Genomic DNA, 13,520 nt, shown 5'->3' on the forward strand with positions numbered 1-13,520 from the left:
ACTAGTACAATTTTGATAATGTTCCAGTTATTACAGAAGTTTAGCTAGCTGGAAACAATATAATTGAGGTCGATATTAGAGGCAGCATCAAAAAAAAAAAAAATGTTTTCAATCATATAATGGGAAGTGGCAGTTTTCTGGGTTAATTTTTTATTAATTTATATTGAGTACTTTTGCCTTGTGTAAATAGCTAAGCCTCTAACAGCCACTTCATCTGTGTTTAATGAATCGTTAAAACATATTATCGCTCGTGATAAAAAAAAGCCTATGACTGTCGACGTTTGTCGACGTGCCTATGACGTTTCTCAGTAGAAAAACTCTCAATTTGTCATTTTGTTATTTGTTATTTGAATTTGTCATTTGTTATTGAAGTCTGTGTGGGTATAATATAATTCTTTAACATGTTAGTCTGGTCATTAAAAAAGAAGAAAATTGCACTTTAAAAAATTAAAGAGCATTTAAATTCACAGGAGGACAAAGATGAGGATAAGGAAGATGAAACACGTGGAAGTAAGAAGAGGAAAAAGAAGAAATATTACCCGAAATTGCAAAAACCTGCGGATTCGGCTAGCGTCCTTTCCTCACTGAACGCTCGGCCAAATGATGAACAATTTGCCCGCCAATATATAGAACGCGTCAGAGCGCAAGTACCAGAAGAGACCTGTGAGCAATTTATGGCGCTGATCCAAAATTTTAATATTGATCGAGGTGCTCTTGAGCTTTATAGGCAAGTCATTGCTATCCTGAAAGGGCACGATGATCTCTCTAATGAGTTTATCTCTTTCTTGACACCAGAAGAAGCCCAGCAGTGTGGCAAATTATTTGAAAAGTCTTTGTTCGATAGGATGAGAGATTTTTTTGCTGTTTTAATGGTAATGTCATTCTCTCTCTCTCTCTCTCTCTCTCTCTCTCTCTCTCTCTCTCTCTCTCTCTCTCTCTCTCTCTCTCTCTCTCTCTCTCTCTCTCTCTCTCTCGTCTTTTTCCCACTTTGTCTTTTTTTCTTTTTATCACTAGCTTTTTCAAATTTTTTCCATAGATTCTTTATATTTTTATTGTATCAGGCGGGCATATTTTGTTGATGTGAGGTACTGGACATATTTGGTTAATGGGAGGTGCCGGTCATATTTGATTAATGGTAGGTAAAGAAGGTCAATCATGATAGAGGTAAAAGATGTGCATAAACTAGATATTTAGATAAAAAAAAAACTACGGAGTATAGTTTTATGTGCTACGTTGTAAATATAAATATGAACATGAAATCGTAATACAAACTTCTTAATATGAAAAATAATAATATAGCCATAAAATTGCGATATCTGAGGCAAAAGAAATATTAAATACAAACACTTTATCAAACAAAATATCGAAATAACAAACAGTTCGTGGTAACGAATTGTCAGTAAGGATTTAACTCAATAATGACCGAAACTCTAAAATACTGAGGATTTCCAAATGTATAAAATTTATTAAGTTTAGTGTTGCCCATCAAAAGCTACGAAGCTGAGAAAATTTGCCTGATTTTCAAAAAAAGAGGGAAACACCCCCAAGAAGCTCAAGAATCTTAACGGAAACCACACCAGCCTGTCAGAGAGCCCTGCTGTAGGGGTTTCAAGCTCCCATCTGCATAATGTGGAATTTCGTATTTTTTGCCAGAACCAAAGATCATGGATGCTTGTTTATTTGTTTTTTTCTGTGTTTATCTTCCAGGGGTGATAGTATCGCACCAGTGGTTCTAGAATATCGGAAGGCCGTATTGGCTGGAGGGTAAATAGCCCATCTCCCCCCTCCCACACCCACATTTTCCCCCAAAGTCTTTTGATCAAAATTTTGAGATGGCCATTTTTTCAGGATAGTTGAGAATTTCAATAACTGTGCCTTTGGCGATAACATGGCCCCTTTCAGCCCCTGGGGAAAGGGGCAGTAAATTGCGAAAATCGCCCATAGTTTACGTATAGTATATGCTATTGGGAAGTATATTGACATTTATTGCGGGGAGGGGGAATTCCACAAGGTGAATTTTCCATGGAAAGGGAAGTTTTTGAGGTGAACTTTCCGGGGAAAATTTTACACTTGGGAATTTGCCATATTTCCTAATCGAAATTCTTTTTGTATGCTTACTTTCTCTTTGTCGACTTAGTTTTATATGTGGAAATGTTCCATTTCAGAAATTTCCAGTGAGGCTGGAATTGTCTAGACGTTTTTTCGGGGGGTAGATTTGCCGCGAGAGAAATTTTCCACAGGGAATTCTTCATCAGGAGCCACTTTCCACGTGGAGGGGGAGGTGATTTCCACAGAGGGAGTATATCCTGCATGATTTGAAAAACGATCAGAAATCGAAGTATTTTTCAAATGAAAGTATGCTCAGGAAATTTTTAAGGCGGAAACGTCCGCAAGGAATTTTCGGGGGGAATTTTCAGCAAGGATGAAATTTACCGGAGGGAATTTTGCGTGGGAGGGATTCTCCTTGGAGGCTTTCTCGTGGGGTGGGGATTTTCTATGGAGTGGGAGTCAGATTTCCCGGTATTATCTGGAAAAGGATTAGAATTCAAATAAAAAACAGCATTTTTTTCAACTGAAACTAAGCAGCAACATTAAAACTTGAAATGAGAAGAAAATTTTCCGTATATGAGGGGAGGTGCTCCCTCTCTAATGCCTTGCTTTTTACGCTAAAGTTCGACTTTTTGTCCCAATTATTTAAGAACAACTCCTGAAACACAAGGGCCATTTAATTAGAACGAGATACTTTTTTAAAGTACTAAAAAAACTTCAATGTGAAGAGTGGGGTATAGAGGAAGGGCCCACCCTCTTCATATACGGAATAAAACAAATTTTCATTGAAAAAACAATAATCTCACCCCTCCCCCTCAAATATTTTAAAAATATACTGGGCCCTCCCCCTACAAACTCGTAATATGTTAGGATTAGATTACATTTATTATTTATGTTAAATTACAATTTAATATTACCCCCGGCGCTAACAATTATACTGAATGAAATAAAAGCAGTAGTCCAACGACCTTTATAAAATAACAATTAAATTTACATCTCAAAATTTTAATATTTAAGCAGAAAATCTGAAAAATCGCTCTTAATATTCAGTTATATATACGGGATAATTTCTCTTTATTTCAAGTTTAATGTTGCTCCTTACTCTTAGTTGAAAAAAAACTTGTTGTTTTAATTTGATATAATCTTCTTTTGTTTTCATTCTTCATTTTCTTTATTTTATTCTTCATTTTCTTTATTTTTATTCTTCATTTTAAGATCTTTTTTCCATTTTCATCATTTTCCTCTTCTATATTTCCATTCCTAGTTATGAAAGCTGATGTTTGCAAACGTAATTCTCCTTTTTATGTGCTAGGTCATATTCCATTGAATAATTAGAGTGTTTAATGTGAGGAATTATATAAAATTTCAAATTTTAATCGGTTACTTTAATGATCACCGCACTAAGGGACATATTCCTTCTAAATTTTTAAAGAACTTACAGACATCCCTCCCCCTAAAGTTACATTTATTTTTATTTTATTATGTTATCAGCTCTTGGATCGTTTATAGACTTATCTCAGGGATTATAGTATAAGTGTTAATCAGTTATTTTACTTATCACTTAAAATTTATATATTTTTCTCAATATACTTAATCTCAAACAACTGAAGGACGTGCATACAGCAATGCGGTGTTACGATATCCAATTTTCAACAATTTGTTTCCATGATTTGGGTATAATTGAGACTCCCATTTCTCCTGCCCACCATGTCCACCCCAAGAAGTTGCGCCTTCCCCCAATCAAATCCGAAAGAGCTAGATTCTCAATCAGATACCAAATTTATCATATTGTAAATAAACTTAATTTAATAGGAATGTCCCCAAGTTTCAGAAGCCGATTTTCCTTCAAAAAACATATTTTAAAAATAGTTCTTTGTCTGGATGTTGGGATTGATGAATAAAAGATTTTAGAATTTTTGTTGCGGTTTTCTCACGCTGGGATGGCCTCCTCTGTGATCTCCTATCTTGTATGTTTTTTTCTTTTCTTTCTATTTGTTATTTTGTTGTTTTTTTTACCTCTGTTTTATGGCCGATACATCGAGTTCTGCTTCCTGTCGTCCAGTTTAGAAAATTAACTATTTTGTAATTTGGTCAATAAAAGATCTTGTCTTGTGTATGTCCTATTGTTTACACACCTAACCTTACGAGCTCTGCCATTTGTTGGGGGCTAATATTGTTTTTTGTATTTTTTAGTATATTGAATTAAGTATTTATCTGTCACCACACTAACGAACATTTCTTTTCTATTTTTTTAAAAGAAGTTCCAGACCTTTTTGCCCTCTATAAATATGCCTGTATTTATTTTAATTGTTGAATTGTTTCTGTTGTTTTGTCTTCAGAGTTATCTCAGGACGTTGAAAAGCCACTTTTATTTTGAAGGAAGTATTTGAAAAGCCAACATATTGATATGTTTTAATCCAATTCCTCACGAATTTTCATAAATGATAATATAAACGATAAAATAGAAATAAAATAAGAATAAAAAAGTATTAAGAAGTTAAAAATAAAAAGTATTAAAAGTAATAAATAAAAGTAACAAGTATTAAAAAAAATAAAATTAGAAAAAAAAGCAATAAAAAAGTAACAATAAAATAGATTATAAAATGTGTGGCATTTTACCTTGGTTGTAATCACTAATCAAATATTAAGTGTTTTCTTTTTTTATTGCTTTCTAAAAATAAAAATTATTTTGACATGGTTACGGTAGTAAATAGCAGGGTATGGCTTGACATAGTTTTTATTGTCTTTTTTAGTAAGTTTCACTTTGATGGGAAGAATAGAGGGCTTAATCTGGGAAATACTATAATCATAGATTTAAATAGGTACTGTAGTACTCACTGCAATAAAGGTTGCGCTGCTTGTATAACTTCAACCCCCCCCCCCTCTTCAAGTGCGATTACTTTTATTTTAATTTTTTCATTGGTTTCTTGTTTTGCTTACAGAGTTATTTCAAGGGCCAGCATTCTCATGTACAGCGTATAATCTCGACTCTGGCTAAGCTGCAGGAAAGTAAACCTCCGATGGAGAAAGTGAAGGGGGAGATAATACCACTTCTTAGAGGCCACGTTTACCTGGAGAATTTATTTCTTAGCCTGATGCCCGATGAAGAGCCTAAATTTGATAGGTGAGTTTTAAAATTGAATGTGGTTAAACCTATTATGTTAAATTTAATGTAATTAAATGGAATGTAAGTTTAATCAAATTAAATATAGTTAATTGAAATGTGAAGTTGAAAGTTATGTTTTTAGCCTTAAATTTTTAATGAAGTAAGAAGCTGTGCAACAAAATATTAACGACTCAAAATTTGACAAAACGTTTACAAGACAAAGGAAAATGTTGAAAGAAGAACGGAGAAATATTGAAAGGAGAACGGAGAAATGTTGAAAGCAAGAACGGATCTATGGTCAGTAGAAAAAGTAAAGTAACTACACAAATATTTCGCCTGTTTCAAACAAGGCGTCAACTTTACAAGACAAAGGAAAATGTTGAAAGGAGAACGGAGAAATGGTTAAAGGAGAACGGAGAAACGGTGAAAACAAGAACGGGTCTATGGACAGTAGAAAAAGTAAAATAACTACATATTATATTATTAGTATTATTTTATTATTATTTATACAATTAATAAAAAACCCACTTTTCTGAACTTAGTTGCTTCTGTATTCGTTGTGTAGAGGAGTCGCTCTTATTATATTAATTTAAAAGACTTTTTCTACAAAGCAAGTTTTTCAAAGAAAGGTAAAGAGCTTGACTAAGTCAAAAATGAGCAAAACTGAATTTAAATAATCTTTCAAGCGTAAAACTGCTACAAATCACCATCAACAATTAAATGAAATTTAAAACGAACAGAAATTACAATAAATAGCCGAGTCCAACTCAAAACGAGCAAACATTAACAAAATTAACATGAGTAGGGCTCACAACCCCCATGCGTCAAGACTGGAACATAATTTGCACTGTACTAAAAAAGAAAAAAAAGTGACCGTGGATTGTCAGTTTACAATACAAATATCAATATTTTTTTCTTAAAATTGTGATAATTTTGTATTTGTTAAAGTAAAAAAAAATGTTTTGTTTTCATTAAAAAGCAAATGATTAGATGACATGGGGATTGTCACCCCTACTCACGTTTATTTTTGCTCGTTTTAAGTTTGATATTGAAAGTTCTGTTCGTTTTTTAGTTTCGTTTATTCATTGATTGTGATTTGTGGTTGTTTTACGCTTGGAAGATTATTTGAATTTGTTTCTGCTTATTTTTGGCTTAATAAAACTCTACTTTTCTTGGAAAAACATGTTTTGTTGAAAAAGTTTTTAAAATTGATTTATGTTCGTTTTGTATTGATATAGTCCTTTTCATGATAAAAACTTGTACCTTTCGATTTTTATTAGGATAATTCATAGTTTTCCTTGCTATTTGTATGTTTAGAAACCTTTTCAACAATTTTTATTCTGTACCTCCTCAAGTTTATACGTCCTCAAGTTGACCAGAAAAATAAAACTTGAAATCATTCCTGGAACATTCTATCTACGCTCTTTGTCAACCTGGCTAAACATTCACTCTTTTGATTTATTTTAAATTTTAAAAGAGGACATAGTAATACGTCTAGTAATTTTCATTTTTTCTTACTACATCGTAGTAATTGTAGTAATACCCGGAATTTTCAACTTAATACTCCCAGTTGTTCTAGAGATATTGCAGAGGTGTCTTATTGGCAACTATACACACAGTGCCTTTTGATTTAAAATTAAAGCTACATTTAGTTTTAAATCATAGTGGGTCAATTGCATAATTTTGGGGGAATGACCCCCAATATCCCTAGGGACGTAGTTGCTGGACCGTTCTACTATGCTTAAAATGGAGGTGGCAAAATTTTGACTGGATTTAATTAGAAAATGAATGGGCTTGGAAGAAGGGCTGCTTGCCCTCCAATCTCTTCTTAATCTTAATAGGGACACTAGAACCTTTAATTTTGAACCAAAGTTGCTCCTTTAAAAGTTTCAGTGATATTTCTAGATATTATAGAGCGGCCCTGCGTATTATACTGCTTATGCCCTTATTATATTGCTTAGATGCCCTTTTGAAAACTTGAATGCATATAGTTTTTTTCGTTTATTCGTTTAATTGAAACTCTCTAAATGTTCCCTAAAAGTTTTACCTCAATACCCTTAGCGTCATGATTTACAGTAACTATAGTGGTAGTATTAATAGCATACACATTATGTCTTCTGGCTACTTCAAAATCCACCACAATTTGTCCTTAAGGGTCTAATTTAATGCTGTAAGCCGTTCTTGAGATATTGCTTTGTCACCTTTTTGAAAATCCACATGCTCGTAGTTTGTTTTGATTTAGTTCATCGTCCTTCTAAATATTTCTTAAAAGCTTCTCCATTGATACTCTTAGCTTGCGTAGTAGCATGTGAATAGCACCATTGGTTTCTTCAAAACCCCTTTCAACACAAGCTGAAAGTTTCAACTTATTACCATCAGCCGTTCTTGAAGCATTTCTGATGCGTCCTCTTGACAACCTGTGTGGGGATAGCATGTTTCAATTTAGTTCCCTACGGTTTCAATACATTCGAAATTCTTCCCCTAAATGCCCTTAGTTTTAATAGCAGCTGTAGCAATAGCATCGGTAGAATTAGCATTATTGGCCCTAGCTTTAGTGGCAGTAGTAGTAGTAGAAGCTGTAATAATAGTAAAAGTAGTAGTTTTTTTCAGTAGAAGCAGTTGCATTAGGATGCAAATATTTCTTTTTGGTTATTTCAACACCCCCCACAACAAGACCTGTTAGTTTCAACTTCACACACCAAACTGTTCCTAAGATATTGCTGATACGCTCTTTTGACAAATTGCATACAGATGGCATGTTATGATTCACTTCACCTTCCCCCTCCCGTCAAAATTCCTTGAAAATTTCACCTTCATACCATTAGGCATAGTTTTATAGTAGTCACAGTAGTAGTATTGGTGTTACTAATATTTAGTTATAATAGCAGCAGTAGTAATTACGTATCCTCTGAAAGTTTCAACTTGATATAATTAGTCATTGCTATTACATTGCTGATATGTCCTTTTGACAACCTGTTTGTTCTTATATTTGTTGAAATTTTTGTCTCGTGACTCTTAGTCTTACAAATAGTTGCAATAGAAGTATAAGTTGAAGTAGTAGTAGTAAATGTAGCAGTGATAGTAATATTAGCAGTAGTGTGCACATACTGCCTTTTGGTAAGATGATCTTCCCATTTAAGCATTCTCTGAAAGTTCCAACTTAAAACCCAAGTCAATTCTTGGGAAACTTTCTTTTGACAATTAATATGGACATAGCGTCTTTTGATTTAGTTCGAATTCCCCCTCATTGCTGTATTGAGTAGTGTGATAGCAGTAGTAGTGTTGGTAGTTGTAATAGTTGTGGTAGTGTGCAAATGTTGCCTTTTTGATCATCTCCCTTACCATTTCCCGAGAGTTCCAAATTAATATACTTTGTTATTCCTCAGTTACGCCCTTTTGACAATCCGTTGAAAAATATCGTTGTAATAGCAGTTGTAATAGTAGTGGTAGTGTGCAAATGTTGCCTTTTTGATCATCTCCCTTACCATTTCCCGAGAGTTCCAAATTAATATACTTTGTTATTCCTCAGTTACGCCCTTTTGACAATCCGTTGAAAAATAACGTTGTAATAGCAGTTGTAATAGTAGTGGTAGTGTGCAAATGTTCCTTTTTGATCATCTCCCTTACCATTTCCCGAGAGTTCCAAATTAATATATCCAAATAATATACTTTGTTATTCCTCAGTTACGCCCTTTTGACAATCCGTTGAAAAATAACGTTGTAATAGCAGTTGTAATAGTAGTGGTAGTGTGCAAATGTTCCTTTTTGATCATCTCCCTTACCATTTCCCGAGAGTTCCAAATTAATATACTTTGTTATTCCTCAGTTACGCCCTTTTGACAATCCGTTGAAAAATAACGTTGTAATAGCAGTTGTAATAGTAGTGGTAGTGTGCAAATGTTGCCTTTTTGATCATCTCCCTTACCATTTCCCGAGAGTTCCAAATTAATATACTTTGTTATTCCTAAGTTACGCCCTTTTGACAATCCGTTGAAAAATAACGTTGTAATAGCAGTTGTAATAGTAGTGGTAGTGTGCAAATGTTGCCTTTTTGATCATCTCCCTTACCATTTCCCGAGAGTTCCAAATTAATATACTTTGTTATTCCTAAGTTACGCCCTTTTGACAATCCGTTGAAACATAACCTGATTAATTTACTTCAACACTCTGCTCAACGCTCTTTGAAAAGCTCAGCTGAATGCCCTTTTTTTCTTTTTGGAAAGGAAAGTTCAAAATTACATATAAAGGAAAGTAATAACATATACTATATGATAGCAATGAACGAATTGCCCTGAGGACTGTGGGGAGTTTGACATCCCCAACGGCATAATTGCTGGATCTTTTGACAATGCATAACAAAATAGCTTTCTTAAAATTTGGATTGGATGTGTTTTGGGGAATGATAGGCCTGGAGGGGGTGGCTGCCCTTCATTCACTTGTGACTCTCAAAAAGCGCCTTAGAGCTTTCGACTTCCAATCAAATAGGTCCCATCCTATCCAAAGTTTAGACAACCACTCGTTCTATAATGCCCTGGGGCGTAAATTACAACCCTTGCCCCTGGACTCTGGGGATTGTTTCCACCCTTAAGACATTGTTATAAGCTCATTGGAATATTATGAACAAAGTGGTTATCATACAATTTTGATTGGATGCCTTCGGGGAAAAGTGGATTTCAGGGAGGGGGGGAGCTAGTTGCCCTCCATCACTTCTGGCTCATAAAAGTGAACTAGAACTGTAAATTTCCAATCAAATGAGCCTCCTCTAAAGTTCCTTTATAGGGCTGTGGGGGGTTGTCATCCTCAAAGACATAATTTTCAGACCTTTCAACTATGATGAACAAAATGGCTATCTCAAAATTTTGATTGGATGGTTTGGGGAAATGATGGGCCCGGGAGGGACCGGTTACCCTCCAATCACTTTCGACTATGAAAATCAACACTAGCCCTTTCAGTTTCCAATCGAATGAGCCCCTTTCAAAGTTTCTAAGACAATCATTTTGGGTTTTTTTTATGATATTATAAAAAAATACTTTTGAATTGGTTTATATTTGATTAAAGCGCAAATGGTATTCAACTTTAGAGGATTTAAAAGAGGTAATTAGAAGAAGATGTTTAAGTTCACCTACAACAAAGGCCGTGTCCAGGGGAGGGGGGCTAAGAGTTTGCCCCCCCCCCTTCGTGAAAAAATCCTTAATACAGTCCTGTCTACCGCCATGGATTCTTACGTATCAATTGTTCAGTTAAGCAATATTTCAATCGGACCCTGTGGGATATTATCATCAGTCTTCTTTGAATTAAATTTCTCCGCGGAATCATGAACTTCAATTTGAAATCGCTGAACGTCCTGAAATTAATCATTGAAATCATTTTTGTTCGTGTTTTAGCAGAGAATTTAAATTCAAACAATTACATTTGACTTCCTTTTTATTGCAGGAGTCATGAGCCCGAGGTCTTTGAATTGAATAGTAGTGATAGTAGCTCAAATGAAGAATTTGACGTAATTGGTAGTCCACATCTTGAAGAAGAACAAGCAGATTTAAACCCTGAGGAATGTACTTGCAGGTGTCATGATGAAGCTGGATCAACTACTGACAAACATTGTTTTGAATGTGCCATCAGAGTAAGATCTTCTCCTCTTCTATTTAATATTTTGTTTTGTAGACATGTTAAGGTGAAGACTTGTTGTCATTAATTTCTCCTATTATTTTTGTAACAGTTGTCATAATTGTTCCCCTATTATTAGGCCAAAAGTTTTCTGGTCCTTCCCATGACTCTGCGGTCTTATTTCTTTGTCCCTTGGCATTTTTTTCTATTTGGTTTATTGGTGCAAATTCTTGGTTGTGGTGACCTTCTCTCCTTCCTGGAAGACCGTCTGTCCCCTGGGCTTGCCACCTATTAGTTCAAATTTATTACTCCCCATGGTCAAAACGTGTTTACTCTAGACTAAATTAATCCTTCATTTCGTATCCTGATACGACATTCTGATGCATAATGGTTCGGTTTACCATGTTAATAACAAACTAAGCTTTTCTATTTTGCCTTTTCTGATTTTGAGCCTGCTGCTCTCATCTGAGTTTATAGCCATTTCTATATATTTTTGACCTTTTCTATTTTGCCTTTTCTGATTTTGAACCTGCTGCTGCCATCTGAGTTTATAGCCATTTCTATATATTTTCGACCTTTTCTATTTTGCCTTTTCTGATTTTGAGCCTGCTGCTGCCATCCGAGTTTATAGCCACTTCTTTATATTTTTGACCTTTTCTATTTTGCCGTTTCTGATTTTGAGCCTGCTGCTTTCATCTGAGTTGATAGCCATTTCTATGTATTTTTGACCTTTTCTATCTTGCCTTTTTCTGATTTTGTGCCTGTTGCTCCCATCTGAGTTTATAGCCATTTCTATATATTTTTGACCCATCGCTCTTTAAACTAATATTCTCTGCTGTAAGGGGGAGGGTAGGTACCCATGATATTAGCATATTTTTTTTTCAAGATTACACTGCTTTTTTTATGACGAAACTGTCTAATAAAAGGACCTAAACCTATCTGAAACTCTTATTTGTCTCGTCATAAAAAAGTTAGTGTGGTTTTGGGAAAAAATACCAACGTCGTATTTGTGGGAATGACAGACAAACTATAGTATCAGCAACATTTTATTTGCAATTAGGAGTATTGAAGATAAATCTAGAAACTATAAATTCAGCAACAGTTCGTTTTTAATTATAATAAAAGAAGGTTTTACCGTCTTCATTAAAAATTCAACGCAATATTAATGAAGTCAAGACAGTTTTATGAACCTTTTTAGTAAATGGACTGTAAACTTGTTCTAATCCGGAAGTTACTATTTTGTTATATAAAATGCGTTTATAATATAATAATAATATATAATATTGTAGTATATATTATATAATTGTATAATAATATATATTATAATAATATATTAATATATAATAATATGATAATAATAATATATTGATATATAATAATATAATAATAATGATTATAATGTAATATAACGTGTTTTAATTTTAATACCTCAGTGACTCTACTGATGCTGATGACTATGTCACCGAAATATCTAGAGCTTTTGTATATATTTGTTTAAATCTAACCTATACCTATTCAGAACTCTTATTTGTTGTGTCCATAATACTTGGCGATCCATGCCATGAAGGACCTGAGACCATGGGCCCAGTCGCCAAAATTCGCGGAAGATGGAAACAGCCGAGGAAATTTTTTTTTCGAAGAACTGAGGGCCTCTTTGACTGTTTAATGTAGTTGATCCTATTTATTTCAATTTCCAAATGGCTAATTTATTGATTGTCTGTATCTCTAAAATATATACACTATTTTACACATACCTACTTTTTCTAAGCCATTCCCTCCTGCTGTATTAATCGTCAAAGGCTTAAAATATTTTTTTCTTAATTCACTGTCAAAGAGGCGAAGTCAGTTGAACTTGCTCTTATCTTGCAAGGTCTTTTGGCTTCTGAAATTTAGCGTTAAGTTTAGAAATGGACAGATGATGTGTTACAAGAGCTTATGCATACACGGAAACTGCCAGGCATTTTTTTGGGGGGGGGGGGATTTTCAGTGAATTGTTATTATTAGAGTAGTTACATGTGTTTGGTAATAATCACTAAAATGAAAATGACTTGGCTTTAGATTGGTATGAGGACAGAGGATGGGGGAAGGGGGCAAATACATGTGAGTCTAGATCTTAAAGTGAAGTTTTTATTGCCTCCCTTTTTCCTAGGATGGACCATTGCCCCCTTGGAGATCCCCTCACCTAACCTAACCTGAACGCTTATTCCCCTTGCAATTTCAGTCAACCTGTTGTTCAACTAACATTAAATTAACTTTTCTATTAGTGCCAATGTCCAAGTTTATAAATTGAATCAATTGCCTTGCCGCCTGTCACTCATTGCAGTATAACCCAGTTTTGACTTTAGTCGCTTGTTTGCCTGTCATTCCACATAAATCAACGGTCCTGTATCAATTCTAAATTCTTGGCTCAATCTGCCTAAGACCATAGGTAGGCATCCCTTATTTACCTCTCATTTCAAGCAATCTAATGGTCCTATGTCAATTTTAAATTCTTGGTCAACCTGCCTGAGACTCTAGGAAGGCATGACTTGCCAAAAGATAATAAACAAATATTGGTCCAATAAGAGCGGCACACTTACTGCCAGTGTTTACCCGTGCCATTTAACCAAACACTTGGAAAACTGTAGGTTCTACCACTATCTTAGATCTATGACTATCTACCTTGGTTCTAGTGCCCTAGGAATGACGCATGGACGGACAATAGATAGACATAGCTATTAACAAATGAACTAACATAATTTTATACAGTCCTAATAAGGGG

At 34.4% G+C, this 13,520-nt stretch overlaps 1 protein-coding gene across 3 annotated transcripts in view; it reads left to right on the forward strand.

The window, feature by feature from the left end:
• The window catches only part of LOC136035700 (GON-4-like protein), a 116,760-nt gene that overhangs the window by 101,641 nt on the left and 1,599 nt on the right, over window positions 1-13,520 (forward strand). For all 3 annotated transcript variants that reach the window (XM_065717645.1, XM_065717643.1, XM_065717644.1), the window contains 3 exons: window positions 471-872; window positions 4,992-5,173; window positions 10,589-10,775. In XM_065717645.1, coding sequence (XP_065573717.1) covers window positions 471-872; window positions 4,992-5,173; window positions 10,589-10,775 — 771 coding nt within the window. The remainder of the gene's footprint in view (window positions 1-470; window positions 873-4,991; window positions 5,174-10,588; window positions 10,776-13,520) is intronic.

The sequence above is a fragment of the Artemia franciscana genome, chromosome 14, assembly GCF_032884065.1.
Source record: "Artemia franciscana chromosome 14, ASM3288406v1, whole genome shotgun sequence".
NCBI classification, from domain to species: domain Eukaryota; kingdom Metazoa; phylum Arthropoda; class Branchiopoda; order Anostraca; family Artemiidae; genus Artemia; species Artemia franciscana.